Below are 26,578 nucleotides of genomic sequence, written 5' to 3'. Positions count from 1 at the left end.
ACAACTTAAAAAACTATAAAATATGTCTTGATTTGTATGTATTTTACTAAATTATTCATATTAATTATCATTAGTTTTATGTTTGACTAGACCTTTTAACCTTACTAAGTTATTTATTGCTAGAGATAAAATTAAAAAAATAGTAATTAATACTTTCTTAAAATTCGAATATGATATTATGAACCAAAAAGAAATTTTTAAATGCAATAAATATTATGAACCGGAGGGAGTACTTACTAACAAAATAAGGTACAAGGGTGTTAGAAAATGAAAAGTCGTAGTAGAGGGACTTCAAGAAGTGTTTTGCCATTTTAAAAAAGCGCCATCAGCCCATATATGTGAGTTTCACTTTCAGCAGCAGTCTCCGCGCCTCTCTGTTCAGCCGGTAAATTCTTCGTTTTGAATGCCACTCTTTTATTTCTCTCAAAAGAATTCTTCTTTATCTCATCGTTCTTCTTGATATGAATTAAGCAGCATTGTTTTAAGATGACGCCGCAAAATGACAACTGCAACACTTATGAGGAAGCTCGCAATCTTCGCCTTGAGGAAAACAAAAGGCGATTGAATGTAATTTAATGCCCATCTCATTTTTTCAATGGGTAATCAACAATCTATGACTGTATTGATTGTTTTGTTTTATGGGGTTTTCTTGTGTGAAGGACTTGGGCATTTTAAACTTATCAAAAACTCTGTCTACTCTCACTGCTCCTGACAACAAAACCAATGTAAATCTCTGCCCTTTTGTTATCTATCATCTCTTTTATTTAACTTCAATGCCCAATTTGTCATTTATTTTTCTTGTTTTTGACATGCTTAGCAAAGCCTTTCAAAACCAACATCACAAACTGCTGAGGTGATTGAACCGAGACGCTCTTCCCGAAATCGAAAGACAGTTAGTTCCAATGGGAATGATGTATGTATCCGTCGTTGTAATTTGATTACGCGCATATCAATAATTACGTGTTCTTTTACTGTTTCTTGTCAGCTGTGCTAATGAAAAAGAATGTGTCTTCCTTCTTCTTTCAGGCGGACATCTTGGAGAAACCTTTGCGTGAGAGATCTAGAGCAAGTTCGTCATCATGTGCTAGGTGAGGTAGATTCTCGTTTCTTTTAACGCAACTATGTGAGGTGCATTTTACATTATGTTTGCATATTGCTTCGGGGATGAAAGTAATAGTGCTCTGCTGTTTTTTCAGCTATGCTGCAAGGCCATCGGATGAAGTTAAAGTTGCATCTTATGAAGATCGGATTCAAGCTCTTGAAGTTGCAGAAGAATTCCAAAGTTGTTTGCAATCTGGAAATCCATCTTTTGTCAAATCAATGGTGCGGTCTCATGTTTATAGCTGTTTCTGGTTGGTAAGGCAATAAAAGAAGAAGCTTTTTCATTATGATATGATGTTTCTGGCTAGAGAAACATATATAGTATATGCTCATTTTTCTATGCATTTTAGGGGCTCCCTACTGATTTTTGCAAGGACCATCTTCCAGAAGAAGAATTGGAATTGATACTTGAGGATGAAAATGGTGCCACATATGATGCTAAATATCATTTCCGTTTGACTGGGCTCAGGGGTGGTTGGAGAGAATTTGCATTGGATCATAAACTGGATGATGGTGATGCAGTTGTATTTGAATTGGTACAGAAAGACAGGTTTAAGGTATGTTCATTCAGTTCACCCATTCATTGTGCACATCTTTGTAGCAGCAGCTAAAAATTAAATTCCCTATTTACTATCCAACTCTAATCTACCTAATGATTTATGGCTTACCTTAACTAGCATCTTAGGCCTTTCATCAGAAATATATATAAGAAAATTTCCAAATACTTGGAATAGTATAATGTCTTCAACATGTTTGATAGATCGATCACCTTGAAGAGTCACGCAACAAGAAAATAATTTACTCCTTTATTATAGTCTAGTTTCGTTACTTGTCATCTGCCTTAGTCAGCTTGAGTTTTGCTGTCGGAAATTGAGTGATGATGACATAATAACTATATGCTGAACCTTGTCAGCTTTCATAATCTAGCTATAGGCAATTTTAGCAACTGGAGGGCTGGAGTTATAAAAAGAAAGATAGTGTTAGTCTGATGGTAGGGACCTATATTAATTAGTGATCGTTGTTAGAGAAGTAAACAAGAAGACTTAAGGGTTTTACTTTCGCTCTTGGCCTAAAGTCGTAACATTGTTGTTAAATCTACGCGATACGCGTGTATATAGCAATTCAAGATAACAAACTGACCCATTTCTCTTATGTAAGTTGTTGGAAAATTGTGCGTTTAACCTTATCCATCAGAATATTTCCATGATCAAAGATTTATATGTTACATCTTTTAGTTTTTAATTTCTTTTGTTTTTTGTGTTTGTCAATATTAATTGGCTAATAATCACCCATGGCACCTCAACTTTGGGGGTACGGGCGCTAAACCCCCTGATCTTTGTGGCGGCGCTCACAAAACCCCTTTTACTTCAAATTTGACCAAAATACCCCTGTCACCGTTTTTTCAGTTAATTGTCATTTTAAAAAAAAAATCTGACACTGTCATATTATCTGACACGTCAGAAATATACCTTAAAAATTTCAAACACCCAAAATAGCCCTAATTTAATTTAGAAAAAGACAAAAAAAAAACCAAATCTAACCTAAACCTCTACCCTAACCGAACGGCCGACTGAACCACTATCCGTCAACGACCCGACCACCGCCGGAAAATTTTCCGGTCATCTTCTCCGATTTGAAGATGACCGGAAAATTTCCGGTCATCAGAAAAATCTGTTCCTCTGAGGAACAGACATCTGTTCCTCATGTTGAGGAACAGACATCTGTTCCTCATGTTGAGGAACAGATCGACGCGATCTGTTCCTCTGAGGAACAGGTTGTCGGTTTTTTGATGACCGGAAAATCTTCCGGTCATCTTCGAATCGGAGAAGATGACTGGAAAATTTTCCGGCGGTGGTCGGTTGGTCGGGTTGGGGTATTGGTTGGGTTAGTTGCTGGGTTAATTCATTAGATTAGATTGAGTTGGTTTTTTTTTTGTCTTTTTCTAAATTAAATTAGGGGTATTTTGGGTGTTTGAAATTTTTAAGGTATATTTCTGACGTGTCAGATTTTTTTTTTTTAAAATGACAATTAACTGAAAAAACGGCGCCAGGGGTATTTTGGTCAAATTTGAAGTAAAAGGGGTTTTGTGAGCGCCGCCACAAAGATCAGGGGGTTTAGCGCCCGTACCCCCAAAGTTGAGGTGCCATGGGTGATTATTAGCCATATTAATTATATGAATCTTATGTAAATCATGAGAATGCTTGCATAAGTGCAAGCAAATGGAATTACATGATGAGATATGGTTCATATTGTTTGAAGTACAAATATGCAATATAAACAGTTTATTAACTTTGATTAATTTGCAGGTTTACATTTTTAGAGTATCGTCTCTGCAGTCCTCTGAAACAGATACCATCGATATTAAAGATAAAGACCGATCTCCAGAAAAGAATGTCTCGGAAGGGCGAAGAAAGACAGCTCGGCATTCAGATAAGTCTCGGAAGTCGAAAAAAGCTAAAGCAAGTAATGTTGACGAGTTCTCTGATACTGAAGAACTCGAACCAGAAAATGATATGACAGGTGAAGAAATATAAGAAAACGCAGAATCAATTGAGCAAAACGGTTTTGTTGCTGAGGATATGAACATAATCGAGAAAAACAGTTGTGCTGCTGAAAATGAATATAAGAACATGGAAGGAGAAAAACGACAGTTTTGCTAAATAGGAACACAGAAAACATAGATTCAGTTGAGTAAGATAATTTTGTTGCTGTAGAGGACAGCAAAAAAAAGGAGAAGATAAATTCAGTTAACAAAAAGGACAAAGCAATAAGGTTTCTGAGGAAAAGTTGAATTGCAGTTTCGGTTTCTATGGTGAAGTTAATATTTCAATTTAACTTCATCTACATGTAGTAGACATTGGACTTTAAGTTGATGTCAAAGTAGTTGGGGGCATTTGATACCCAACTTAATGTTTAACAGTATATAAATAGTTAGAATGAATTTTATATTTTTTAGAAATTTTTATGAAATTTCATAAAATTTATGTGTAGTTTGCTAATAAAATTTAAGGTTAATAATATAGAAAGTCACCATATAATACGATTTTATCACGATTTTTAAAAGTTGTTAATTGGATTTACTCTAAATTTTTTTACAATTGTATCACCACTTGAAAATTCGGCATGTGGCGCCGAATGAATGATGTTGCGTAGAAGTAATTGATCAGATTACATTTTGGTGGCTGGTCATTGTGTTAGCGCAAAGAAAATGAGGATTATGTTTCGCTAAAAAAAGACATGGGCAATCGGAGGTGTGTGGTTCCACCTAAAGTCAAAGATATTGTTTGCCGGAATGTTTAGCCAATGCGGTCTCTATTGAGAATGAAGGTGGAGGTTGATGATCGCTGTCTGACCTGTGGGTGTTTGCAAGAATCAGTTCATCTTTTTGTCAATTGTTCCTTTACAGGGATGTGCTTTCTCAGGCTGGTATAAATAACATTTTTCCTACTCTTTCTTGGCAGAACCACTATAGTGTAGTGTAGAACATAAGATTCTTTCAATTATATAAGTGATCAATCAACGTTTGTCACCAAGGAAAGCAACTCCAAGCTCATCTGTGCTAAGACAGAATGATAGTACTTCGGTCTGGTAGAAACCTGAAGGTGCAACGGAGGGTGAAAACGAAGAATTATAGCTGGATCTGTCAAAATATATATGGAACTTCGGCCCTTGATGGCTTCTCTGAAGCTATGAAGGATGAAGGAATCTTCAACAAATGTTAAAGAAAATCACTTCTCCATTATCATGAGCTTATTAAAGCTGCAAGAGACACGATTTTGGTTCTTTTGTTTTTATGATGCTCATGTTTTGTGACAAGTACATAAATTTGCTTCAAAACCTTTTTAAAAAAATTAAGATTTAATACAGAACAAGTTAGCAGAACATGCTTTACCACTATTCAAACAAATAACACAGAAAACTAGCAAGTCGGTATCAATTTCCAAACAAAAGATTAAACCAACAAAATCCATATAATATCCTTAAAATTAATTCAAACAAGTTGCTACAAAACATTACAATAATAAAAGAGCTCTAGCAGCAAAGCTTTTTAGGAGATAATCCTTCAACGTGCTTACTCAGCTGCCGTCAAAAATGCTTGTCCAGGCTGACGGTTGGCTAATCGACCATGGCATCCAAGAAGCTACAAGAAAGACAAATCATTATCAGTTTATAGAATGAGGACATGCAGAGTTTTCACGGCCTGACACTAAGCATACATTATATTTCATACAAGAAATATAATGAATGATGTAATTGAAAAGATTTACCAACCTTAGCATTGACACCATCAGCCAAGATACGATTCTCTGACTTCAACCTCACATAGTCAGTTCGGTTGAACTTGGTGAAGCCCCTGCACATTACAATTATTACACAAAACGATTATTACAAAAACAAACATTCATGATTTAACCAATTGATAGACTATGATTATTCAGGAGAAACAGGTCACACAAAACAATTAGGTTTTTAGATACCCTCTATCAAAAAAAAGTTTCAAAGCAAGATTTGGACATGTACAAATAAAACTTGTATAAATGCAAGAAAACCCAGAGCTCAAAACATCTAATTTGAAGTGTATATGTAAATTCATACTCAAAGAATAAAGCATAGCACAATCAACAATGAGTGAGTTCTTCAGCATATACATCAGAATCTGAGAATTAAAGACAACATACCACTTCCTGCTGACAATAATCTTTTGACGACCAGGGAACTTGAACTTGGCACGACGGAGAGCCTCTTGTGCATGATGACTGTTACCATCCTTGCAACGAACAGACAGAAGTACCTGTCCAATGGCCACTCTAGCACAAACACCCTGAGGCTTTCCAAAAGCACCCCTCATACCAGTTTGAAGCCTATCAGCTCCAGCACATGAAAGCATCTTGTTGATCCGAAGAACATGGAAAGGATGCACCCTAACCCTCAAATGGAAAGCATCTTTTCCGGCAAACTTTGTCATGTACTTGTTGCATGCAATACGTGCAGCCTCAAGAGCTTCACTGGAGACGTTCTCTTTCTCCCATGAAACCAAATGCACACAGAAGGGGAACTCATCGACTCCTTTCTTCTTCATCCCAACGTCATAAATTCTGATTTTAGGGTCTGGCACACCACGGCAGTAACGTGATTTTGGGTACGGCTTATTCTTGATCTGACGGTAACATCTAGCAGGTCCTGCAAAAGTGACGTAAAACATAAGCTCCGCAACTACAATACTAAACATCTATACACCAAATTAGCAGCAAATCCAAAGTAAATCAGATTGTTTCCGTATAATTCAAAATCTAACAGAACATAATAACAGCCATTGTTACCGTCAAACAAATGTTAAATAAACCAGACTATCCATTTCTTCATTAATTTCAATCTATCTACCTCACAATCATAGTTCCAACAATATTCAGACTGGCTAATAATATTCTTCAAAGCAAAAATGCAAGTTTAATTTAATATTTCGCATACTCAGAACACAAAATGAAACAGAACCAATTAAATCTTATCATTTCATAATCGACCAGTAAATCATAACAAGATCCTATCCCCAAGTATACTCAGCTTTGTTTTCTTAACACGAATTAAATCTCAAAAATCTTAGCAGAAAAAACAGAATTAATCACAACAGATAATTAAAAATAAGCTTAATCATGAGATTAATGTTAATTCCATACTGAAATAAACTAAGCCGACACTAAACAATTAGGAAATATTGAAGGAAAACGAGAACTTACTCCTTCCCATGGCGACGGCGAGTTTTGAAAACAGATACAGAGAGGAAGAAACCCTAGAAATCTGTAAATGGCAGAGCAAAATGGTCTGCCTTTGTATTTATACAAAAACCCTAAGGATTATACTCGGTTACACACATATGGGCTTGCGTCATTAACCCGACCCAACTTACCGTCCAAGTTCTTTGCCTTTCTTAAGCAGCCCAACATCAGTTACGGGTCGGTCTTTTCTTCCTTCTTCTTGGACTCGACCCTTGTTTACTTTAGTTTTTGCCATATATTACTAATAAAAAATATTATTAAAAACAATTTGATACAGAAAAATAAATACAAATCCACATAATCTATGAAACCAATTAACATAATTGATTAAATTAATACTTATTCAATTTGATTTTATTAGTTTAACTTTTACTGAAATTAATCCACATAATCTATGAAAACCATACAATGCGCTCAATTTGGACCAACAATTATAATTTTTTGCAATTCAAACTGGATATTTATTTTTAACCTAACATGATCTTAATAAAAAAATTAATTTAATTTAATTTAATTTAAGTTAAGTCACACTCTAATAAATTTAAATTCGGATTAATCCATTTTAAAGTCTTTTAATATTATATTTTTAATTTATCTGCTGAATTTTGTTTTTGTTTTTTTGTTTTTTTGGGTCCTTAAACAAATGAAAATTTAGGAATTTTTTTTTATTCTTAAACGGATGAAAGTTCAGAAATTAGATAAATTGAAAAATGCTGTCATCTTAAATGAAAATTTAGAAACGAGATAAATTTGAAATTTAAAATTCAGAGATAAAATAAAATCAATCTAAAGTTTAGGGTCAGAAACGTAAAAATAAATATGGATTAATCTTTTAAATTTATAAAATTTTATAAATATGATGGTTATACATTTTGAATGACCTAAGTAGCAATTTGCCCCTTCAACTCGTAAGCAATGGGCAATTAACACATAAATTAATTTTGTTGGTAAATTGCCCATAATCACCAAATTCCTATACTGATTTGTCCACAGAGTCAATTTATGTGTTAATTGCTCATTGCTTACAGGTTGAGGGGGTATATTGTCACTTAAGTCAATTTTGAATTCCTTTCTCTATGCTTCCTCAAAACAAAAACATTGTTGTGTAACTTTGCATTACTTTTCGGTGGAAGATGAAGTGACTGATGAGTAACAAGGAAGTCTAATTTATGTTGAAATCCCGACGACTGTTCTAGAGGTTAGTTCTTTTAATTTCTTTAGAATTCATCTAGACATGCATATGTGCTCTATTGAAGATTATGAGCTTGTATTAGGCTTAATCCTTGCTATTTGCTAAATGTATGTATATATGTGTGAAATTGACATTGATTTGTTGTTGCATGCTGCCTTATATACCAATACTTTTAACTGGGTAGTCCTCTAATTTTCTGTTTCTGGGTCCATATTAGATTTCTGTTTATACACGAACTGTTTTGTCACATGAAAAGTTTAGCTGGGTGATGTATCCTTTTGGGTGTTTAATGATTTTTTTGTATTTTGTGAATTTGTAATTGTGACTTACTACTGCTCCAACTTCTTGTATTCAAGATTTGAACGAACCTAGGGTTACCAAAATGAATTCCCAGAAGAAAAAAGGTAATAAGAGACTCAAATCTGTTGGAGAAGACCGCATTCTCTTTTTTGGCATCAACAAAAATATGTGTAAAGACTTCAGTTTTGTCTAAAAGATGGCAGCATCTTTGGACCTATGTGCCTAACATCATTTTCTCTCAACATCACTTCCCTTATGTCTTGTTTAATTAGCATAAGCATCGCATCATAAAAAGAGTGGTCAACGAAACACTAGCCCTCCACTCTTCTTCAAAGCTCGACAAATTCTCCATCCAAATTGATTTACGCAAACTGTATCATCCTTCAATTGAGTTACTTACATTAGCTTTCACCATCAATGGCCGTAGCTCCACTGGTTATTTGTTGCCTCAATTCTTATACTCTAATTCCCATATCCGAATTTTAACTACTACGCTTTGTGAATTTGTGCCTCATGGGAGAATTTCATGGTCAGCACTTAAAATGTTGAGCATACAGGAAGCAACTTTGAATGATGAAGTCATTCAAAACATTTTGAATGGGACTCCAGTTCTTGAAGACTTGCAGTTGTACTTCTGCTGTGGAATCAAATTGCTCGACTTATCTTTAAAACCTAAGTTGAAAAACTTGGTCATAAACGTTTGTGCATTTTATTTTAGGGGTAGCGATGATAATTTTGAGCTTAAAATTGTCGGTCCTTTTGTTGAGACATTGAAAATTTCCGGGAGCTGGGTAAATTTCAAGTGTAAGTTGATGAGTATGTCATCTTTAGTTAAAGCTACCCTGAATTTCAAAGTTATGGATGATGGAGATCATTCCCAAGAGAGGTGTCAAAATATGGTCAAGGAGCTCATTGAGAATGTTCTTCCTGCTGAGCAACTACAACTAACCAATTTCTGTACTCAGGTAACATAAATTCTCTTTACTCTCTTGCAGCTAAATTCATCTAAATATGCTTATTGTTGTTTATATTAGATCATTCTATACAATGTGCTTCTATTGTGGCGTAAAAGACATATTTTACTTTTCATTTTGCCTGGAATGACAAAAATAAATTGATAATTATTTATGGATTTATTACCTCTCTTATATGCCAAGGCTCTCTCAACATTGAGGATGGATGTTAAAGCGTCTATCATCAAATTTGAAATCTTTAGATGTCGACTGTCGCGGTGAAGAGTACCTCTGTGGGATTGAACGCGTTCTTCAGTGCTCACATAGGCTGGAGAAGTTAGTTATATTTTTCGACTACGGTGGGTCTTATAAGGTATGAAGTTACTTCATATTATTATTTTCTGAAGCTTAAAATACACATTTAATCATTAACTGTTAAAAACTGTTATCTGCAGTCAATATTTGATGGTTATAGAAAGGATTATTGGACAAATGTAGAGATACCGAGTTGTTTGGATTCCTATTTCAAGACCATTGAGATATCTGGCGTGATAAGGGGTCGAGTTGTAATTGAGTTTCTCCAGTTCTTGCTCAAGAATTCAAAAATATTGGAGAAGGTGATCATAAATCTGGTTTGGAATTGGCTGAGAAGTGGTCAAGCTTTCCGAGGTCTTCGCAGCAAGCAGTGTTTCTAGCTCCTAAATGTTAGTATAATATGTAACAGTGTAGCAAGGATAATTTATTTTTCTATTGGATGAAAATTAGTATAATTCATCCAATAGTGATAGCTAAATAAATTAAAATATTTTTTACAAACAAAGTAACCATAGACTTATATTTATTGACTAATTCTATTTTATTTTGACTAATATTTGGCAATTTTAATTATGGCAAAGTCACTAAAATTTTAGACACAATGGAAAAATTGTTACTACAACATCTCTTAATCTTTAAATGAGTTATCAGGTTTAAATAGTTTTAAAACTTTCTTATTTATAGATGATGAGAAGTTGAGGTGACAATTATTTTCAGTTTAATTTTTCGGTCTTTATCATATATAGTATATATATATTTGGGTTGTTCATTGGCTTAATACATTATTTGACCCTTAAACTATACACTTTTATTCTCTGAGACTCTTAAACTAAATTTATATTCTATTCGACCTCTTTACTTTATTTTTTGTTCTATTTAACCCGTCAATTGCAATTTTTTTGCCGATCATACCTTTTTCCTTCAACGTGGTAAAAGCGCGTGTTTTCAAACGCTTTGAAGCGCGTGAAGGATAATTAAAATGCATAAATTATTCTATTTAACCCTCGAACTACACTATTTTATTCTATTTGACCCCCGAACTTATTTTATTTTCCTATTGCACCTTCAAACTTATAATTTTTACACATTTAACTTTCTCAAAAATGCAATTATTTAATTTTTACCCATTTAATCTTCTAGAAAAATAAAAAATATTGAAATTTAGTCAAATAATTACATAATATAACTTCTTGTACATGTAAATATTTGTTTACATTTCAATAATGATAAATAGAGTTTCTCTGTTTTTAACAATATTATAAAATATATAAATTTATTATACTGTGATAATATTAAATAAAGACTAAATTTTTTTAAAAATTATAATTTTTAGTGTGTTTCACGAATTTCTAATTTTAAAATTTTTAATATACTAGATTTTAATTTTTTTGCAATTTCAAACTTTTCAAATCAATTCTGAATTTTTAAATTTGTGTTAAAATTGGAAAACACGCTAAATTTCATGATTTTTAAAGCCTTAAATGATTTTTTCAAATAATATGTAAAGTACATCACTTTTTATTTTAAATTAAAAAAATATATTTAGGCTTAATATATTTTTTGACCCCTAAACCTTACCTTTTATTCCCTATGACCTCTAAACTATTTTAGTGTTCCATTGGACCTCTTAACTATTTTTCTTTATTCTATTTAACCCCATGTCAGCAAAACCATGTCAGCAATTTTATCCACGTCATCGCGCGTGGTGTGCACATTCCGAATGAGGGGTTAAATAAAACAAAAAAAAGAGTTAAGAGGTCAAAAGAACAAGAAATTAGTTTAGAGGTCGCTGGAAAATAAAATGGTATAGTTTAGGGGTCAAATGATGTATTAAGCCTTACTCATTTGGTAGCTGAAAAACCCTATTGGATGACTGTTTTGTAATATCATCATTTAATTCTGGTTTTATGACTTACTCATTGTGATGAGGAGTTGTTACTTTTATATTGTAAGTACTCTCATTTCATTTAATAAAGTTTAGTCTATAATAAAAAAAAAATTAGTAAGTTAGCATTTTTGAAAAATATTTTGGCCTCTTGGCGGCAAATTAATGAGAATTATGTGCCCTTTCTTTTCCTTTTCTCTATGTATACTTTGTTAAGGTGATCATGATAACCTATTATCTTCACAAGAATTTTAGTCTTATCATGTTTCCTTTCCAATTAAGTTTTTGTATAAGCTACGTAGTTTAGCTTGATCACAACTCATGAATTTGTGAACACTTAATTAGGACTCTTGTATTAGTTTGTATATATATTGACAGTGGAATACAAAATACAATACAACAGTTTACACCAACAAATGTTCTGATTGTTTAAACTGGGTAGTCTCCAATTTTCGGTCTATAGACGAATTGTTTTGTCAAATCAAAAGTTGAGTTGGGTGATGTTTGGTTTTTGGTGTTTAATGATATTTTTGTGTTTAGTGAATTTGTAATTGTGACTTATCCATATTCTTGAATTTGAAGGAAGGTAGGGTTACAGATATGAATAAGCATAAGAAGAAAGCTAACAGGGGACTCAAATCTGTTGGAGAAGATCGCATTAGTGAGTTGCCTGATGAGATTATAATCCATATCCTCTCTTTTTTGCCATCAACCAAATCATGTGTAAAGACTTCAGTTTTATCCAAAAGATGGCACAATCTTTGGACCTGTGTGCCTAATCTCATTTTCTCTCAATCTCACTTCTCACGTTTCGTGTTTGATGAAGTAGACTGCCTCAAAAGAGTGGTCAACAAAACGCTAGCCCTCCACTCCTTTTCAAAGCTCAATAGTTTCTCCATCCAAGTTCCAGATTTACGCCAACTGTATCCGTCGATTGAGTTGTGGCTTCAATTAGCGGTAAAAAGGGCAGTTGAGTCCCTTACTTTAGATTTCTTGGACATTCCCCGAAGCCCGAGTGATCGTCCCTCTGCTGGTTATTTGTTGCCTCAGTTCGTGTACTCCAACTCCCATATGCAAATTTTAACTACCAAGTTTTGTGAGTTTGTGCCTCATGGGAGAATTTCATGGTCAGCCCTCAAAAAGTTGAGCATACGGCAATCACTTTTGAATGATGAAGTCATTCAAAATATTTTGAATGGGACTCCAGCTCTTGAAAACTTGCAGTTGATCTTTTGCTGCGGAGTCAAATTGCTCGACTTATCTTCAAAACCTAAGTTGAAAAAGTTGGTCATAAAGGTTAATGAATATTGTTTAATGGGTAGCGATTATAATTATGAGCTTAAAATTGTGGGTCCTTATTTGGAGACATTGAAAATTTTGGGGTTGTGGGGACTTTTCAAGTGCAAGTTGATGAAAATGTCATCTTTAATGGGAGCCACCCTGGATTTTGGAGTTTTTAATGATGGAGATGAGTCCCAAGTTAGGCGTCAAAATATGGCCAAGGAGCTCCTTGAGAATGTTCTTCATGCTGAGCAACTAAAACTGAAGAATCATTGTACCGAGGTATCTATTCTTGTCGAGTTTTGCATCTCAATGTTTCATAATCTATTCTTGTTAAAAATGTCATTTCACAAATTGACCAAAAGATTGTGATTGATTCATGGTAATGATTTAGGTTAATTAATTTCAAATGTTGCAGTTAGGGAGTTAAAATGAAAATTTATTTTAAGATAAATTTGGACATTTTCCGGTCATAAGTCATTAGAATTCCAACCCACATATTTTCAAACTGTTATTTCTAAAAAATGTAAATACATGCTATGTCTTTTTTTTTTTGATAATTTGAGGAGGGGGAGCGCTTGTGGGAGGAATCGAACCAACGACCTAGCAGTTTGCTGCTTAGCGCTTATACCATTTGTGCTATAGCTCATATGTCAAGTGGACAAAATATGGCGTGTTATGCTTTTCATTTTGCCTGGAATGACGAATATGAAACATTGCTTATATAATTCGATATTGATTGCTGGGTTGCATGTATCTCTTATATGCCAAGGCTCTCTCAAAGTTGAGGATGGACGTTCTGGTGTCTCTATCATCAAATTTGAAATCTCTAGATGTTGATTGTCACGGTAGAAGTTACCTCCGCGGGATTGAACGCGTTCTTTGTTGCGCACATAAGCTGGAGAAGTTAGTTATATTTTTCAACTACAGCAGGTCTTCTACGGTATGATGTTACTTCCTAATCTTATTTGCTTAAGCTTAAACTTCATTTGTTGCTTACTGTTAGTTGATTTTTAGGCTAAGAAAAACTGTCATTTGCAGTCAGAACCTGATGATTACGGAAAGAATTATTGGAGAAATGCAGAGATACCGAGTTGTTTGGATTCCCATCTCAAGACTATCGTGATATCTGGTGAATTAAGAAGTAGAGTTGTATTGGAATTTCTGCAGTTCTTGCTTATGAATTCAAATATATTGGAGAAGATGATCGTACAAAATTGTTTTAACCATCAAACACCTTTGAGATTGGCTGAGAAGTTGTCAAGATATCCAAGGTCTTCGCAGCAAGCATTGTTTCTAGTAGATCCTAAATAACAACAAATAGCAGTCTCTTTATACGTGCCTGAGACTAGGAAAGTTTGCAGCCGTGAACTGTGGGTTGCGCCTGCAATTTAAACATGTCGCCCTCGCAAAAAATATTATGTAACTTTGAAATTATAAAATTTGAGATTTCTCCAAAACATTCCAAATTATGTTTTGAGTGTTTTAAGATATTCCTATACTCGTATAAAAAAGCTTCTAATTTATTGTTAAGTCAAAATTAAGGAGATTTAAAATGCTTTAGTCCAACATTTCTCCCTTTTTCATTTTGACTAAATAAAAAGGGTAAGTTAGGTTGGAGTTCAAATTAACTTCACCTTCCTTTTACTTTATGCACAAATACAAAATAAAAATTTAAGGCATAAAATATTCAAAAATTTAAAGCCTAATGTCTTAAAAACACCCGATCTTATAACCCTTTTTCAATCATTGCCCTGATGTTAAAAACCGATTAATTTTACCCTATTTCGTATTTTTTCGTTTTAATTGTACCTTTAAACATTAAATTGACCTTTTTTTATTTGGAAAAAGTTAAAAAAAAATCATCAAATTGACATTTTTGCATTAAATTGACCTTTTTGTATTGAATTGACATTTTGATGTATGGCCACTTATTGTCCAGAAAATAGTTTAGGAGAAACCAATTATTCTCTTAGATCTATTTCCATAGAGTCAAATACTGAAAATTTAGGCTACCTCTCTAAGGTTTTTTTTTTGATAAATGATTAATGGATTAGCACTACCACAAGATGTAGTAGGCAAAAAGAAGAGCATTAGCTTCTAGAAAAGAAGTTTATGCTTCTAAATACATCATTTGCACTATAACTAAAATTTGGATTGTGAAACTTATAATGATTCACCCCCTTGACAATGCAAATTAGAACTAAATCCTCATAATCACTTGCCTCATTCTGAAAAACTCTCTTGTTCCTTGCTTTCCAAAACTCCCAAATTCCAAAAAACCAAATCGTGCTCCAAAGATCTTTGAAATTAAACTTAGCTAGCTCCATCCATTGAAAGTAAAAACTGCTTGTATTTGCCGGAATTGACCAAGCAACAACACCAAAAAGACCACGCTTTATAACAATGAATAACCACATGATTGCCATCAATTTCAGAAATCGAACAGAGCAAGCAACCAATTTGATCATCCGATAATAACCCTCTCTGATGCAGGAAACCCTTCGAAGGGATTCTGTTTTTGTGCAGCAGCCACGTGAAAAATTGCAGGCGAGGAGGTATTTTCTGGTTCCACAATCTGATAAGAAAACGATCCTGCATACTTGTATTAACAGTCTGATTCGAATGCAGTAAACGAGGATCCGCTTACCGGATGAGAGCTGCTGAACGCCGATTCTCTTCAAGTTTGCATCTGTTAAAAGCAGCTGCTGAATATGCTTCACCAATTTTCTGCCAATAAGCTTCGTCCCTCTGATCAGAAAGGGTAGTAACAGTTCTTATTTGCCCAAGAAGATTTTCCAGATCAGCCAACTCTCATATGCGCAGTCTTCTTCTCCATCTTAACTCCCATTGCTGTTCATTATAAGCAGCTTGGAATAAGTCTGCTATCATAGCATCTGGATGAAGAGAAAGATTAAACAAACGAGGGTATCCAATTGATAGAGTAACTTGCTGATTTCGCAACCATTTATCATGCCAAAATCGAACATGACGTCCATTCCCTACAGTGAACATAATATTATCTCGAAATAACTCCCAAATATCTCCATTGTTTAAGCAAAGTTTACGCACTCCCCGCCATAAAACTGAAAGATGCTTGTTTCTTGGGTTAATAAGATCAAACCAAGAAGATAAATGAGAACTTTCCCGAACAACCAAGTACCATAAAGAACCTGTTTCACAATTCAAAAGTTTCCAAACCCATTTTAGAAGTAGACTTTGATTTTTCAAACGTAAAGAAGGAACGTTTAAGCCACCAAACCGAAGAGGTAAACAAACCACATCCCAAGCCACTTTGTAAATACATCTCGAGGAAGAAGAGCCTTTCCAAAGAAAATTTCTCATACTACTCTCTAAAGCTTTAATCACATGAACTGGAATATCATAGCAACACATTGAATAAACCGGTAAGCTAGAGAGGACCGACTTAATTAGCACCAAACGACCCGCCGGAGATAAAAGGTTTCCCTTCCATTGAGCCAAGTGATTCTGAAAATTCTGAACTAAAGGAGCATATTGATTGAGCGCAAGATTTTTTCTCGACAATGGAAGACCGAGATAAGTGATTGGTAAACTCTCAACTTTGCAATTTAAGATATCAGCAGCTGCCAAAACCTCCTCTTCAACCAGATTTAACCCAATAACGGAGCTCTTGTTGAAATTAATACGTAAGCCGGATACAATCTCAAAGCAACGTAAGATTCTTAAAAGATTACGAACCTTATCAAGATCATATGGAAGGAACATTAAAGTGTCATCGGCAAACTGTAAAAGGGATATTGATTCATGATAACCATCAATGCGGATTCCTTCAAGCAATCCCTCATGCTTTGCCTTTTCTATGATAGCTTTAAATCCTTCCGCTGCAATCACAAACAACATCGGAGATAAAGGATCACCTTGTCTGACACCCTTTTCCATGTAAAAATTGTCTGAAGGACTTCCATTAATAAGGACTGATAACTGAGAACTTCCCAAAAGAGATTTAATCCACTGAATCCATGTAGTATCAAAATGCATTTCCTCTAGGATTTTTAAAATAAACAGCCAAGAAACACTGTCAAATGCTTTATGAAAATCTAATTTGATAAGAAGGGTCTTCTCTCTACGGTTACAGCAAAGATTAACAACCTCAGTAGCTATAGAATGGCAATCGTGAATGCTCCTTCCTTTAATGAAACCAAACTGGTTCTCTGAAATAAGTGCAGGCAAAATAGGAGCAAGTCGATTTGCAAGCAGTTTCGACAATATCTTAAAGACACCATTAATGAGACTTATAGGACGAAAGTCTTTAATATTGTTTGCTCCCTTAAATTTTGGAATCAAAACTACAAAAGCTGTGTTCAAAGCGTGTGGGAATGTACCTCTTTCAAAAAAAACCTTGTATAGCTGCTGAATATCATCTTTTAACAGAAACCAACATTGCTTGTAAAAGAACATGTTGAATCCATCCGGGCCGGGAGCTTTATTGTCGTCACAACTCTTTAAAGCAGCTAAAATCTCATCATTATCCCTCTAAGGTCTTTGATGGAGTATGTATTAGATAAAATAAGGGACCATTTGGTTTGCCACAAAAAAAGGGGAATGAGAATGGGTATTGATTCTCATTATTTGTATTTGTTTTATCAAATTGTACTAGGAAATGAGAATGTGATTACCACCTCAATGAGAATCACCCATTCTCCTCTTACCCCATGGGAATGGACTTTTGGGAATGGGAATCAAACTTTTACAAAATATTTTAATAATAAATATATAATTATTAAAAAAACTATTTTTAAATATTTATTTTAAAAATATACTTAAAATAATATAAAAAATTAATAAAAATTAATATATTTTTAATTTTTTTTAAATTTTTTAAATTATTTTTTAATTTTTTTAAAAATAATTTTTTAATTTTTTTTCGAAAATATTTTTTTAATTTTTTTTAAAATATTTTTATTTTTTATATAAAAAAATATTTAAAAAAATAAAAAAAAGTATTTTTAATAAATAATAAATAATTTTTGTATTAAACTTTATCCATTTCCATTCCTACACTAATTATGAACCAGACAAAAAATGAAAACAATCATTCCCATTCCTTCCCATTCCGATTCTCATTCCCAACCTTAAACCAAACGGCCCCTAAAGTTTTACAAAAGTTAACATTCTGATATTATTATTTATTAGTAATATGTTATCTTCATACAAGATCGCGAAAGTGAGTCTGCTCCCACTAATCTTCTTGTAAACATTGGGTTAATCAACGTTTTTAATAAATTCGTAACTCCTTACGGCTTTATCAAGACGACGAATCACGAAGCTTTCTTTTTGTCCATTGTGGATCATTATAGCTTACACGCCTTGGAACTTTTTTTTGATTCAAAATCCTTAATTTGTTCTATATAGATATACTCCTTAATTTAACCATTAAGGAATGTGGTTCTTACATCCACATGTCCAACCACATAATCTAAATGTATAGTCTTGGTATGAAAAATCTTGATGGACTTAAGCATGGCTATCGGCGAGAAAGTGCATTCACAATACGATTTCTTGCCTCCAGCAAAACCCTTTTGCAACAAGCCTAGATTTAAAGATCTTCACCTTTCCATTAGCACCAATTTTATGCTTGAAGATCCATTTTTTTCTTATCGGTATAATACCTTTGGATGGATCGATTAGCTCCCAAAATTTGGTTGCTTTATATGGAATCCATTTCAGATTTTATTCCTTCAAACCAATTTTGAAGAATCTATATCACATATAGCTTCCTTATAAGTAGAGGGATCAACACTTGATCTTTTTCTCCATGCATAAACAACTCTTGTTTATCATGTGGGAAAACCATATCTCTCCGGTGGACGAGATACTCTACTTGATCTTCAAGATGTTAATGTAGATACATCTTTTACTGACTCCGGCTTTTTGTGAGTTTGATCAATCTTCATTAATTTATTATTTTGTTGGTAACTAGATGACTCCTCATCTAATTCTATTTTCCGTTCTTAGTCTTCTCTTGAATAAACGCTTTATTAAGAAAGATTATCACCGATAAATAACGATTGTTTGTTCGGTTAGAATATAGAAAAAATATCCTAAACTGTCTTTAGGATATCCAACATAAATTTTCCATGATTGATTTTGATTCCAAATTTACCGGATATCAGTTTCTTGATATGTTCTGAACACCCTCAAATCTTAACATCCTTAAGACTTTATTCCATACCATATCTCATAAGGTATGTATGGAGCAGATTTTGTTGGAATTCAATTTAGAATTTTATTTGCAATAAGAAGTGATGACCACATAACAAGATGGATAAGTAAGTATTTAGCTCATTATTGATCGTATAATGTCCCACATTATACGATACCTCCTTCTTGACAGACTCACTATTCAACCATGGTGTTACCAAGGAGTAAGTTGAAAAATAATACCACATTCCTTTTAGGAACATACCAAATTATGTACTCAAGTATTCTTCCCTTTTCGATCACATTGTAAAGTTTTAATACTTTTTCCAATTTAAGTTTCTACTTCATTCTTGAAGTCATTTGAACATTTCAAAATCTTCATACTTGATCTTCATAAGACAAACTTAACTATATCATGATAAATCATCGATGTAGAAAATGAAATATAAATATCTATCTTGGTCCATTTCCTTAAATGTACCATTGACATCAGTATGTATGATCTTTTAAACGGATTTGGCTCTACCACCTTGTCCCACAAAGAATAACCAGATCATTTTGCCTTTAAGATACGACTCATAAATCGGAAGAGATGCAAAATCTTAATTGCTCAAGATTTCCATCCTATCTAACTTGTTAAGTCTATCTTTTGCAATATGTCCTAATCATAAGTGACAAAGTTGTTTAAAGGTTTAGTAACTTATGGTATTAATTTCCAAAACGATGATATAATATGAATAAAAATAAACAGATTTAGATGAACTTACCTGCAAGAGATAAAAGAGAATATATATTACCAGAGTACAAAAATTCGTTAGTTGTAGTTGCTCAACAAGAAGAACATTCTCAACGAGCTGCTTGTCTGTATTTTGACACCTCGCTTCGGAATGATCTCCATGGTCCATGTTGACAAAAATGCTCACGCAATAATGCCAACTCGTAGTAATCCGGAAGTCGGATGTCGATCCCACGAAGACAAGGGGTTTTAAGTGAATGAAATTGACTTTGATTTTCAATTCGGAAAGCAAAGAGTAGTTGGATTTTTGATTAATAACAGCGGAACTAAAATTAAACAATCACTGATTAGACTAAGAAGCAATTAAGAATTAAACGATTAATTGATTAACGGATTAAAAACGATAATTAAAAGCGCCTAAGGGTTGCTAATCATGCCATCGAGATTCCTAGGTAATAGGTCGGGTATATGGGTGTTGGTTCGGGTCGAGCCGTTCTAAAGTATCTAAATCCGCTCTCTCGAGCCGGAAATTGACGAATCGACAATTGATTAATGAGTCGAAATCCAAATCACTCTCGCACAAGTGGATGTCGACTACAACAATCAATCCGATTAATCCGCAACTCAAACAACCGCTAAATCCCCAAATCACTCTCGCGCATTTAGGTCTTAAGCTTATGTTTAACAAGGTCTATTCAATTAGCTTAACTCTCGTCCTCACTAATCAAACACAAATCATCAAATAAGGAGCTAACTTATTCCAAGCATTAAGATCATTAAACACAACAAAACCCTAACCCATACAACCCTAACCAATCATCTAACAATCATACATAGCAATCATAAACAACCCCTAGACTAGGAGTTTAGCTACTCATGATTAAAGTAAAAACAACAACTAAGCAATAGTAAATCATCATAATAAAAGTGAGAAAGCTTACCTCAAATAACAATGAAGAACAATAAAGCATGAACAAGATAATGAAGATTCAATAACTAAGCTTGTATTAAAGATGAATTCAAAACCCAAAATCTGGAAATAAAAGCTTCAAAATCCTTAACAATGGAGGAATCTCCAAGAACAAGTCACACCAAACTAAGAGAATAATTGCTAGAGTAATAAATGTTGCTACAAAAGAGGCTTACCCTAAAATGTGACATGAGGTATCCTAATATAGTAAAGCCCAAAAAGGAAATAAAAAACATCCTATTACAAGCTTGTTTGTCCAAAAGTGGAAGTGGGCCAAGAGAGCACAAGACCCAAAGCTGATTTGAAATGCTGAATTCTGGCCCTTCTCGATCGAGAAGCTTCATTAAAGTCAGCTTCTCGATCGAGAAGCTTGATGTCCAAAATCCCTGCCGAATTTTGCTCTTCTTTTCGATCGAGAAGCAAGGTGAAATTGTGCTTCTCGATCGAGACCATGCAGGAGAAGGGCTTCTTTGATCTTTTCTTCGCCCTTTGCTTCAATCTCTCTCTCGACTTCCACATATCATCGATTCTTTGCTCTTTTGGACTCAAAACCCTTCACATACGCTTCGTTTATCCTGAAACACTAAAACACGTAATAAGCGATATAATCACTCGAAACATGCAACAAAAGTATACAAAGCGATGCGAAAGAGACTCGTAATATAGGAGTATTTTACTCCTATCAAACCTCCTCACACTAAACCTTGCTTGTCCTCAAGCAAGAAATGCATTAAACCACAACTAACTTAGAGACATTGGCAAGGTTGAACACACATCAATATTCATACTCCCATTACCAAATTGTACAAATGCAAATGTCTAATGTCAACAACTATAATCAATGCGAACAAATGAGCAATGCAATTTGTAATGACATAATGCGAAGGCAAAGAGAACACAATTGCATTAGTTTAACATTAATCTTGGACACTCAAGCTATCACCATCGTTTACGGGACATGCGATTATTTGGTTAAGCAACAATGTAGGGCAAGTCATGGCAATAATCAAACAAAAACAATTGAACCTAGGCATCAAAATCCTCACTAGGTATCACTCTAACACACAAGTGTTTAGATAAGAAAATTAAGCACACAAACACGGAATTCCCATAGGTTTGCTCATAGTCCTAAACTCCACTACTTAGCTCGGTGATCAACAATTATCTCATGGGCTTGCACGGGTTGTAACGTGGCCAAGGTCGGGGTAGATCAAAGTTGATACTTTAGGCTAAAACTTGACTTGAAACTAGTTAAAACATTAATAAGAACTTGGGCTAGCTTGGACTTTTTATATTTTTGAACTCTTTTTGAACGCTTAACTCAATCTCATGCCTTTATATTATTTTTTTTTTCTTTTCTTTTCTTTCTTTCTCTTTTTGGATTTTTCTTTCCCTTGCATATTTTTATATTTTTCTTTCTTCTTCTTCCTTAGGCACTAATTTCACTTTTAGTTCAAGTTCACTCTTCTTTATGTTCATCAAGCTATTACCCTCTCCTCCTCACACTAGTTGTCAAGTCAAGTTGGGTGAATGAAAGTGGAAAATTAAGAAAGGGATTGTGTTGTTAGCATGGTAATATCAACAAAGGTCTAAGCTCAAAATTGGCTATCTAAAGGTTAAAGGTAGGCTTTTTAAGCGGTCTCTAGAATGGTTACACCTAATGCCATAGTCATTTAATTATCAATCACTCAACAATGCAATTTTGAATGGACACCGAGCAAATTCTAGGAATTCCGGACAAGGCAACACTCACAAAGACAAGTAGGCTCGAAATAACTCAATATGAAAAATGTGGTGTTATGCCTATTGTTCAATCCCTATGTTTTCATGCCAATTATGCCCAAATTATGCCAACACAAATTTTTCACAATTTCGCACATCATGCAACCGTATTAAGTTTAAACCATCACATCCAAAGATTAATAACTAAAGATCAATTTAAACACTATCCCTTCACACATGTCATATCGAATTACATCCATTAAGCAAGCATTTAATCATAGTTGTTAAATCTAAACAAATGCATTATGGCAATAAGGCACAAGAGATAATACACATTGATATGGTTCAACACGTTGCCAAGTGACTAATTCTCATTTTCGATTCATTTCACATGCTTAGTACAAGAGCTTTAGTGGAGGCGACACGACAACCTAACTAAACTCTAGCAACTAAAATTAACAAAAATAAAACACAACATAAAGCAATAAAAGATAGAAACGAGATACAATTTCGCTACCCTCCTCAAACTATTTCTAGCTTAGTCCCTTAAGCAAGAAATAAAATAAAACAAGAAATTGTAAGAGATAGGGTTAGAAAATGCAAATCTCGCTAGTCGAACGCCGGGGGTTCGGGGGATGGAGTAGGTGACGGGTAGTGGGGCCCTCCTTGGGCATTGAAGTATGCTTGCAATTTTTCCGCTTCCCTTCTTTGCCTATGACGGAGCCGCTTCATTTCATATCTAGTTTCGTTCCAAATTCTCCTTTGCTCCGCCATAAATTGGCGTTGTTCATCCTCAAAGCTACTTCCCCCATGTGAGCTAGTGGCCCATGGTTGGCCCCATTGGGCCCCTTCTTCTTGAACCTCCGGTTCCTCCGTTGCTTTCTCTCTTCTTCTTACCGGCTCCTTTTCTCTTCTAGGTGCCGGTTGTTCTTGATCAAGCTCTTGATCGCCCTCCTCGTCATGCTCTTCTTCTCCACCTTGACCTCCAAATTCCGCTTGTCTCGCCGCTTCTTGCCCGTGCGCCTTTAGCCATGGGCCTCTTTTGAAATAGGGAACAACATTCCCTTTGTGAACATATCCGGCCTTGTCAAGATGCTTGATATCAATGGAGCGAGACGGTATCGGGGTGAGTCCTTCGAACTTCTCATTGGGGACGCCAAATTCTTTCGCTATACGGGTGACCAACCATCCAAAACCGAGTTTTGTGCCCGCCTCCGGAACATCGAGAAAAGTGGTAATTAGGCGGTTGGCGGAGTCAATCCGATAATCGGCCACCTCGGGATGCATCATAGCATTCATCATCACAACCTCGGTTTCCCCCACCTTGTTGTACTCGTGACGCCCCCCGAAAGTATGGCCAAGCCATTTCACCGCCACCACAAGAGCGGTGTCCTTGATGTCGTTTACCTTGGCCGTCTTTGCTTGATAGCCCTCCAAATCCGATACCTCTTTCCACACCCCTTTGTAGTCAAATTGCCTCGGGTTGGTGCGCAATCCATCCGCCTTCATTCCGTGCTTCCTTTTTAGAGCGGATACCCCTAATTCGTATTCCACTCCAAACAACCTTACGATTAACGAATTAGAGTACCCTTCCTCTAATTTAAGACTTGTGAAAAACTCCCAAGTCAATTCCTCATACCCTACCTCCGGCGCTTTAGCGAGTGTGAGCACACCCAACGGCTCCAAGTATTGCTCCACTTCTTCGATTAACCCCAAACGGCCCATATCTTCCCAATTAATTTGATAGGGAATGGCGAATTTTTGGCTCTTCAATTCTAGGAAACGCTTGCCTTCCTCGTCGGAGCGGATCTCGAAGGGTGCTTCATATTTCCTTGTGAGGGAACCCGGTGTGTTGGGTCCCACAACTGATGCACCGGAAGCGGTCTTCTTCTTTCCTCGGAGAGGTCTCGGAACGGGGGCGGGTGCGGTGGCGGCGGACTTTCCTTTGCTTGCCCTCGAGGTTCCAGCCATGATAACTATAGGCAAAAGGGTGGGTAAATATGTGTTTAGGTTGAAGTTTGGTGGTGGTTTAGGTGGTGATAGGGGTGGCCGAATTTTTGCTTGAAGAGAGAAGAGGTTATGGTGTTTTGCTTGAAATGGAAAAGATGAAGGAAGAAGATGAAGTGTTGGGGCTTTTTTAAAGATAGAAATTCAATTTTGAATTTTGAATATTCCTTGAAAATGACATTCCTTTTCTTGTGCTTTGTGTTTGATGTATCCAAGGGCCTAGAATGAACCACCTCACACCCCCATGTGCAAATGTTGGACCTAGGGAAGACAAAATTGGCAAAAAATTCGAAATTCAAATTCAGATTCTTCATGCTTCTCGATCGAGAAGCACCATTTAAACTAGCTTCTCGATCGAGAAGCTCCTTGAAGGAATTCCCTGCCAATTTTTGCTCTTCTTCTCGATCGAGAAGCATAGGCAAAATTGGCTTCTCGATCGAGAAGCCCCTGATTTCTGCACAACTTCTTTCAAAACTTCGAAAAGTCTTGTCCAATGCTTCCCAACTCAAATTAGCTCCGTGCTTTTCTATTTTCTACACATCAACAACATGAACACCCCGGCATTAAAGAGAACAAACGAAATAAACAAAACTAAACTAATTCAAAAAAAATGAAAATTTCTCAAAGTAAATAACTAAAACGAAAGAAATAGGTAAAAAGAAAGAAAATCTAACCGCTTGGGAATGCCTCCCAAGTGCGCTTGTTTTAAGTCAAAAGCTCGACCATTCTTGCTTGTAGAACTCATGAGGCGGGGTCGAGATAACATTGTTCCCCCTTTTGATCCGTTAAAGGCCCCAAGTAAGGCTTGCAACGGTGTCCGTTGACCTTAAACGTTTCACCTCCTTGATTCTCCAACTCAATGGCACCATGATTCGCCACACTCCGAATCTTAAATGGTCCACTCCATCGGGACTTAAGCTTTCCCGGAAACAATCTTAACCTCGAATTATACACCAATACATACGTTCCAACTTCGAAAGTTTTAGGGGAAATGTGGGCATCGTGCCACCGCTTGGTCTTCTCCTTGTAAAGCTTCGCATTCTCATATGCCAAGAACCGGAATTCCTCCAATTCATTCAATTGCAACAAACGTTTCTCCCCCGCCGCTTTTAGATCAAAATTCAACTTTTTAATCGCCCAATAGGCCCGGTGCTCTAATTCCAAGGGTAGATGACATGCTTTCCCATACACAATGCGATAAGGGGTCATACCTAATGGCGTTTTGAATGCCGTGCGATATGCCCATAATGCATCGTCAAGCTTCAAACTCCAATCCTTGCGAGTCCCATTCACCGTCTTCTCCAATATTCGCTTCAACTCCCGGTTAGAGACCTCAACTTGCCCACTTGTTTGCGGATGATAGGGGGTAGCAACCCGGTGATACACATTGTACTTCTTCATTAATGCATCGAATTGCCGGTTGCAAAAATGAGATCCACCGTCGCTAATAATAACTCGTGGGGTGCCGAACCGATTCATCAACCTCTTGAGGAACTTCAAAACTACCTTGGCGTCATTGGTAGGTAGAGCTTCCGCTTCCACCCATTTCGATACGTAACATACGCCAACTAAAATATATAAGTTCCCATGCGACATCGGAAAGGGACCCATGAAGTCAATCCCCCAAACATCGAAGATCTCTACCTCTTGCACCGAAGTCAACGGCATCTCATCCCTTTTAGAAATGTTCCCAACCCGTTGGCACCTATCACAATGGCTCACAAAGTCCTTAGCATCACGGAATAAGGTAGGCCAAAAGAATCCGCTCTCCAACACCTTGGCGGCGGTCCTCGCCACTCCATAATGACCGGCGTAATCGGATGTATGACAAGCCTCCAAGATGGGCATCATTTCCTTCAAAGCGACACAACGCCGCAACATTCCGTCTCCACACTCCTTAAACAAATACGGCTCATCCCAAAGAAACCTCTTAGCATCGGAAAGGAACTTCTTCCTTTGATGGTGCGTCAAATCCGGAGGCATTACCTTAGATGAAAGGAAGTTAGCAATGTCGGCATACCATGGAGTTTCCATTTCCCGGTTCACCATAAGCGTTTCGTCCGGAAACCACTCGTTGATTTCCATACCGAGAGGAATTGGCTCCGGATTCTCGAATCTTGACAAATGGTCCGCCACCACATTCTCCGTGCCCTTTTTAT

At 35.7% G+C, this 26,578-nt stretch overlaps 5 protein-coding genes across 6 annotated transcripts; 3 read left to right on the top strand and 2 right to left on the bottom strand.

The window, feature by feature from the left end:
- The first annotated feature begins 282 nt into the window (after positions 1-282).
- On the top strand, positions 283-4,081 carry LOC126667872 (putative B3 domain-containing protein At5g58280). The gene is made up of 8 exons (XM_050360988.1): positions 283-385; positions 475-567; positions 660-725; positions 818-913; positions 1,027-1,088; positions 1,197-1,356; positions 1,452-1,658; positions 3,408-4,081. Exons 2-8 carry the CDS (start codon positions 487-489, stop codon positions 3,633-3,635), a joined length of 900 nt encoding a protein of 299 aa, XP_050216945.1. The 5' UTR covers positions 283-385; positions 475-486; the 3' UTR covers positions 3,636-4,081.
- Positions 4,082-5,021: 940 nt separating this feature from the next.
- LOC126667874 (60S ribosomal protein L10) lies at positions 5,022-6,945 on the bottom strand. The gene is made up of 4 exons (XM_050360990.2): positions 6,837-6,945; positions 5,781-6,282; positions 5,374-5,455; positions 5,022-5,242 (listed from the first exon to the last, which is right to left on the bottom strand). The coding sequence occupies exons 1-4, from the start codon at positions 6,844-6,846 to the stop codon at positions 5,174-5,176; spliced, it is 663 nt and encodes a 220-aa protein (XP_050216947.1). The 5' UTR covers positions 6,847-6,945; the 3' UTR covers positions 5,022-5,173.
- LOC126668602 (putative F-box/LRR-repeat protein At5g02930) lies at positions 6,845-10,189 on the top strand. Its single transcript, XM_050361791.1, has 5 exons — positions 6,845-6,919; positions 7,904-7,912; positions 8,640-9,332; positions 9,525-9,693; positions 9,776-10,189. Exons 1-4 carry the CDS (start codon positions 6,845-6,847, stop codon positions 9,600-9,602), a joined length of 855 nt encoding a protein of 284 aa, XP_050217748.1. The 3' UTR covers positions 9,603-9,693; positions 9,776-10,189.
- Positions 10,190-11,856: 1,667 nt separating this feature from the next.
- Positions 11,857-14,294, top strand: LOC126667869 (F-box/LRR-repeat protein At5g02910-like). 2 transcript variants are annotated; one of them, XM_056104521.1, is made up of 3 exons: positions 11,857-13,083; positions 13,574-13,744; positions 13,819-14,294. In XM_056104521.1, the coding sequence occupies exons 1-3, from the start codon at positions 12,121-12,123 to the stop codon at positions 14,113-14,115; spliced, it is 1,431 nt and encodes a 476-aa protein (XP_055960496.1). In that variant the 5' UTR covers positions 11,857-12,120; the 3' UTR covers positions 14,116-14,294. The 2 variants fall into 2 exon arrangements, with proteins under 2 accessions (XP_055960496.1, XP_050216941.1); XM_050360984.2 differs by having other exon boundaries at positions 11,861-13,083; positions 13,843-14,294.
- Positions 14,295-14,894: 600 nt separating this feature from the next.
- On the bottom strand, positions 14,895-19,889 carry LOC126668601 (uncharacterized). The gene is made up of 5 exons (XM_050361790.1): positions 19,752-19,889; positions 18,237-18,359; positions 16,107-17,316; positions 15,647-15,974; positions 14,895-15,552 (listed from the first exon to the last, which is right to left on the bottom strand). The coding sequence occupies exons 1-5, from the start codon at positions 19,887-19,889 to the stop codon at positions 14,895-14,897; spliced, it is 2,457 nt and encodes an 818-aa protein (XP_050217747.1).
- Positions 19,890-26,578: the final 6,689 nt, after the last annotated feature.

The sequence above is a fragment of the Mercurialis annua genome, linkage group LG2, assembly GCF_937616625.2.
Source record: "Mercurialis annua linkage group LG2, ddMerAnnu1.2, whole genome shotgun sequence".
NCBI classification, from domain to species: domain Eukaryota; kingdom Viridiplantae; phylum Streptophyta; class Magnoliopsida; order Malpighiales; family Euphorbiaceae; genus Mercurialis; species Mercurialis annua.
This window is presented reverse-complemented; position numbering and strand designations above follow the sequence as displayed.

What these genes read in the sequence shown, in the direction of transcription:
- LOC126668601 (XM_050361790.1), bottom strand. Translation starts at nt 19,889, where the DNA reads ATGGACCATGGAGATCATTCCGAAGCGAGGTGTCAAAATACAGACAAG. An exon ending in AGGCTCTTCTTCCTCGAGAT is followed by an intron (nt 15,975 to 16,106) that starts GTATTTACAAAG and finishes ATTGTGAAACAG; the next exon opens with GTTCTTTATGGTACTTGGTT. An exon ending in TATAATGAACAGCAATGGGA is followed by an intron (nt 15,553 to 15,646) that starts GTTAAGATGGAG and finishes CTTTCTGATCAG; the next exon opens with AGGGACGAAGCTTATTGGCA.
- LOC126667874 (XM_050360990.2), bottom strand. An exon ending in ATTATTGTCAGCAGGAAGTG is followed by an intron (nt 5,456 to 5,780) that starts GTATGTTGTCTT and finishes TGTAATGTGCAG; the next exon opens with GGGCTTCACCAAGTTCAACC. An exon ending in CTGATGGTGTCAATGCTAAG is followed by an intron (nt 5,243 to 5,373) that starts GTTGGTAAATCT and finishes TCTTTCTTGTAG; the next exon opens with CTTCTTGGATGCCATGGTCG.
- LOC126668602 (XM_050361791.1), top strand. Translation starts at nt 6,845, where the DNA reads ATGGCGACGGCGAGTTTTGAAAACAGATACAGAGAGGAAGAAACCCTA. An exon ending in TAACCAATTTCTGTACTCAG is followed by an intron (nt 9,333 to 9,524) that starts GTAACATAAATT and finishes TTATATGCCAAG; the next exon opens with GCTCTCTCAACATTGAGGAT.
- LOC126667869 (XM_056104521.1), top strand. Translation starts at nt 12,121, where the DNA reads ATGAATAAGCATAAGAAGAAAGCTAACAGGGGACTCAAATCTGTTGGA. An exon ending in TGAAGAATCATTGTACCGAG is followed by an intron (nt 13,084 to 13,573) that starts GTATCTATTCTT and finishes TTATATGCCAAG; the next exon opens with GCTCTCTCAAAGTTGAGGAT. An exon ending in ACTACAGCAGGTCTTCTACG is followed by an intron (nt 13,745 to 13,818) that starts GTATGATGTTAC and finishes GTTGATTTTTAG; the next exon opens with GCTAAGAAAAACTGTCATTT.
- LOC126667872 (XM_050360988.1), top strand. Translation starts at nt 487, where the DNA reads ATGACGCCGCAAAATGACAACTGCAACACTTATGAGGAAGCTCGCAAT. An exon ending in CTCCTGACAACAAAACCAAT is followed by an intron (nt 726 to 817) that starts GTAAATCTCTGC and finishes TGACATGCTTAG; the next exon opens with CAAAGCCTTTCAAAACCAAC. An exon ending in TTTATAGCTGTTTCTGGTTG is followed by an intron (nt 1,357 to 1,451) that starts GTAAGGCAATAA and finishes TATGCATTTTAG; the next exon opens with GGGCTCCCTACTGATTTTTG.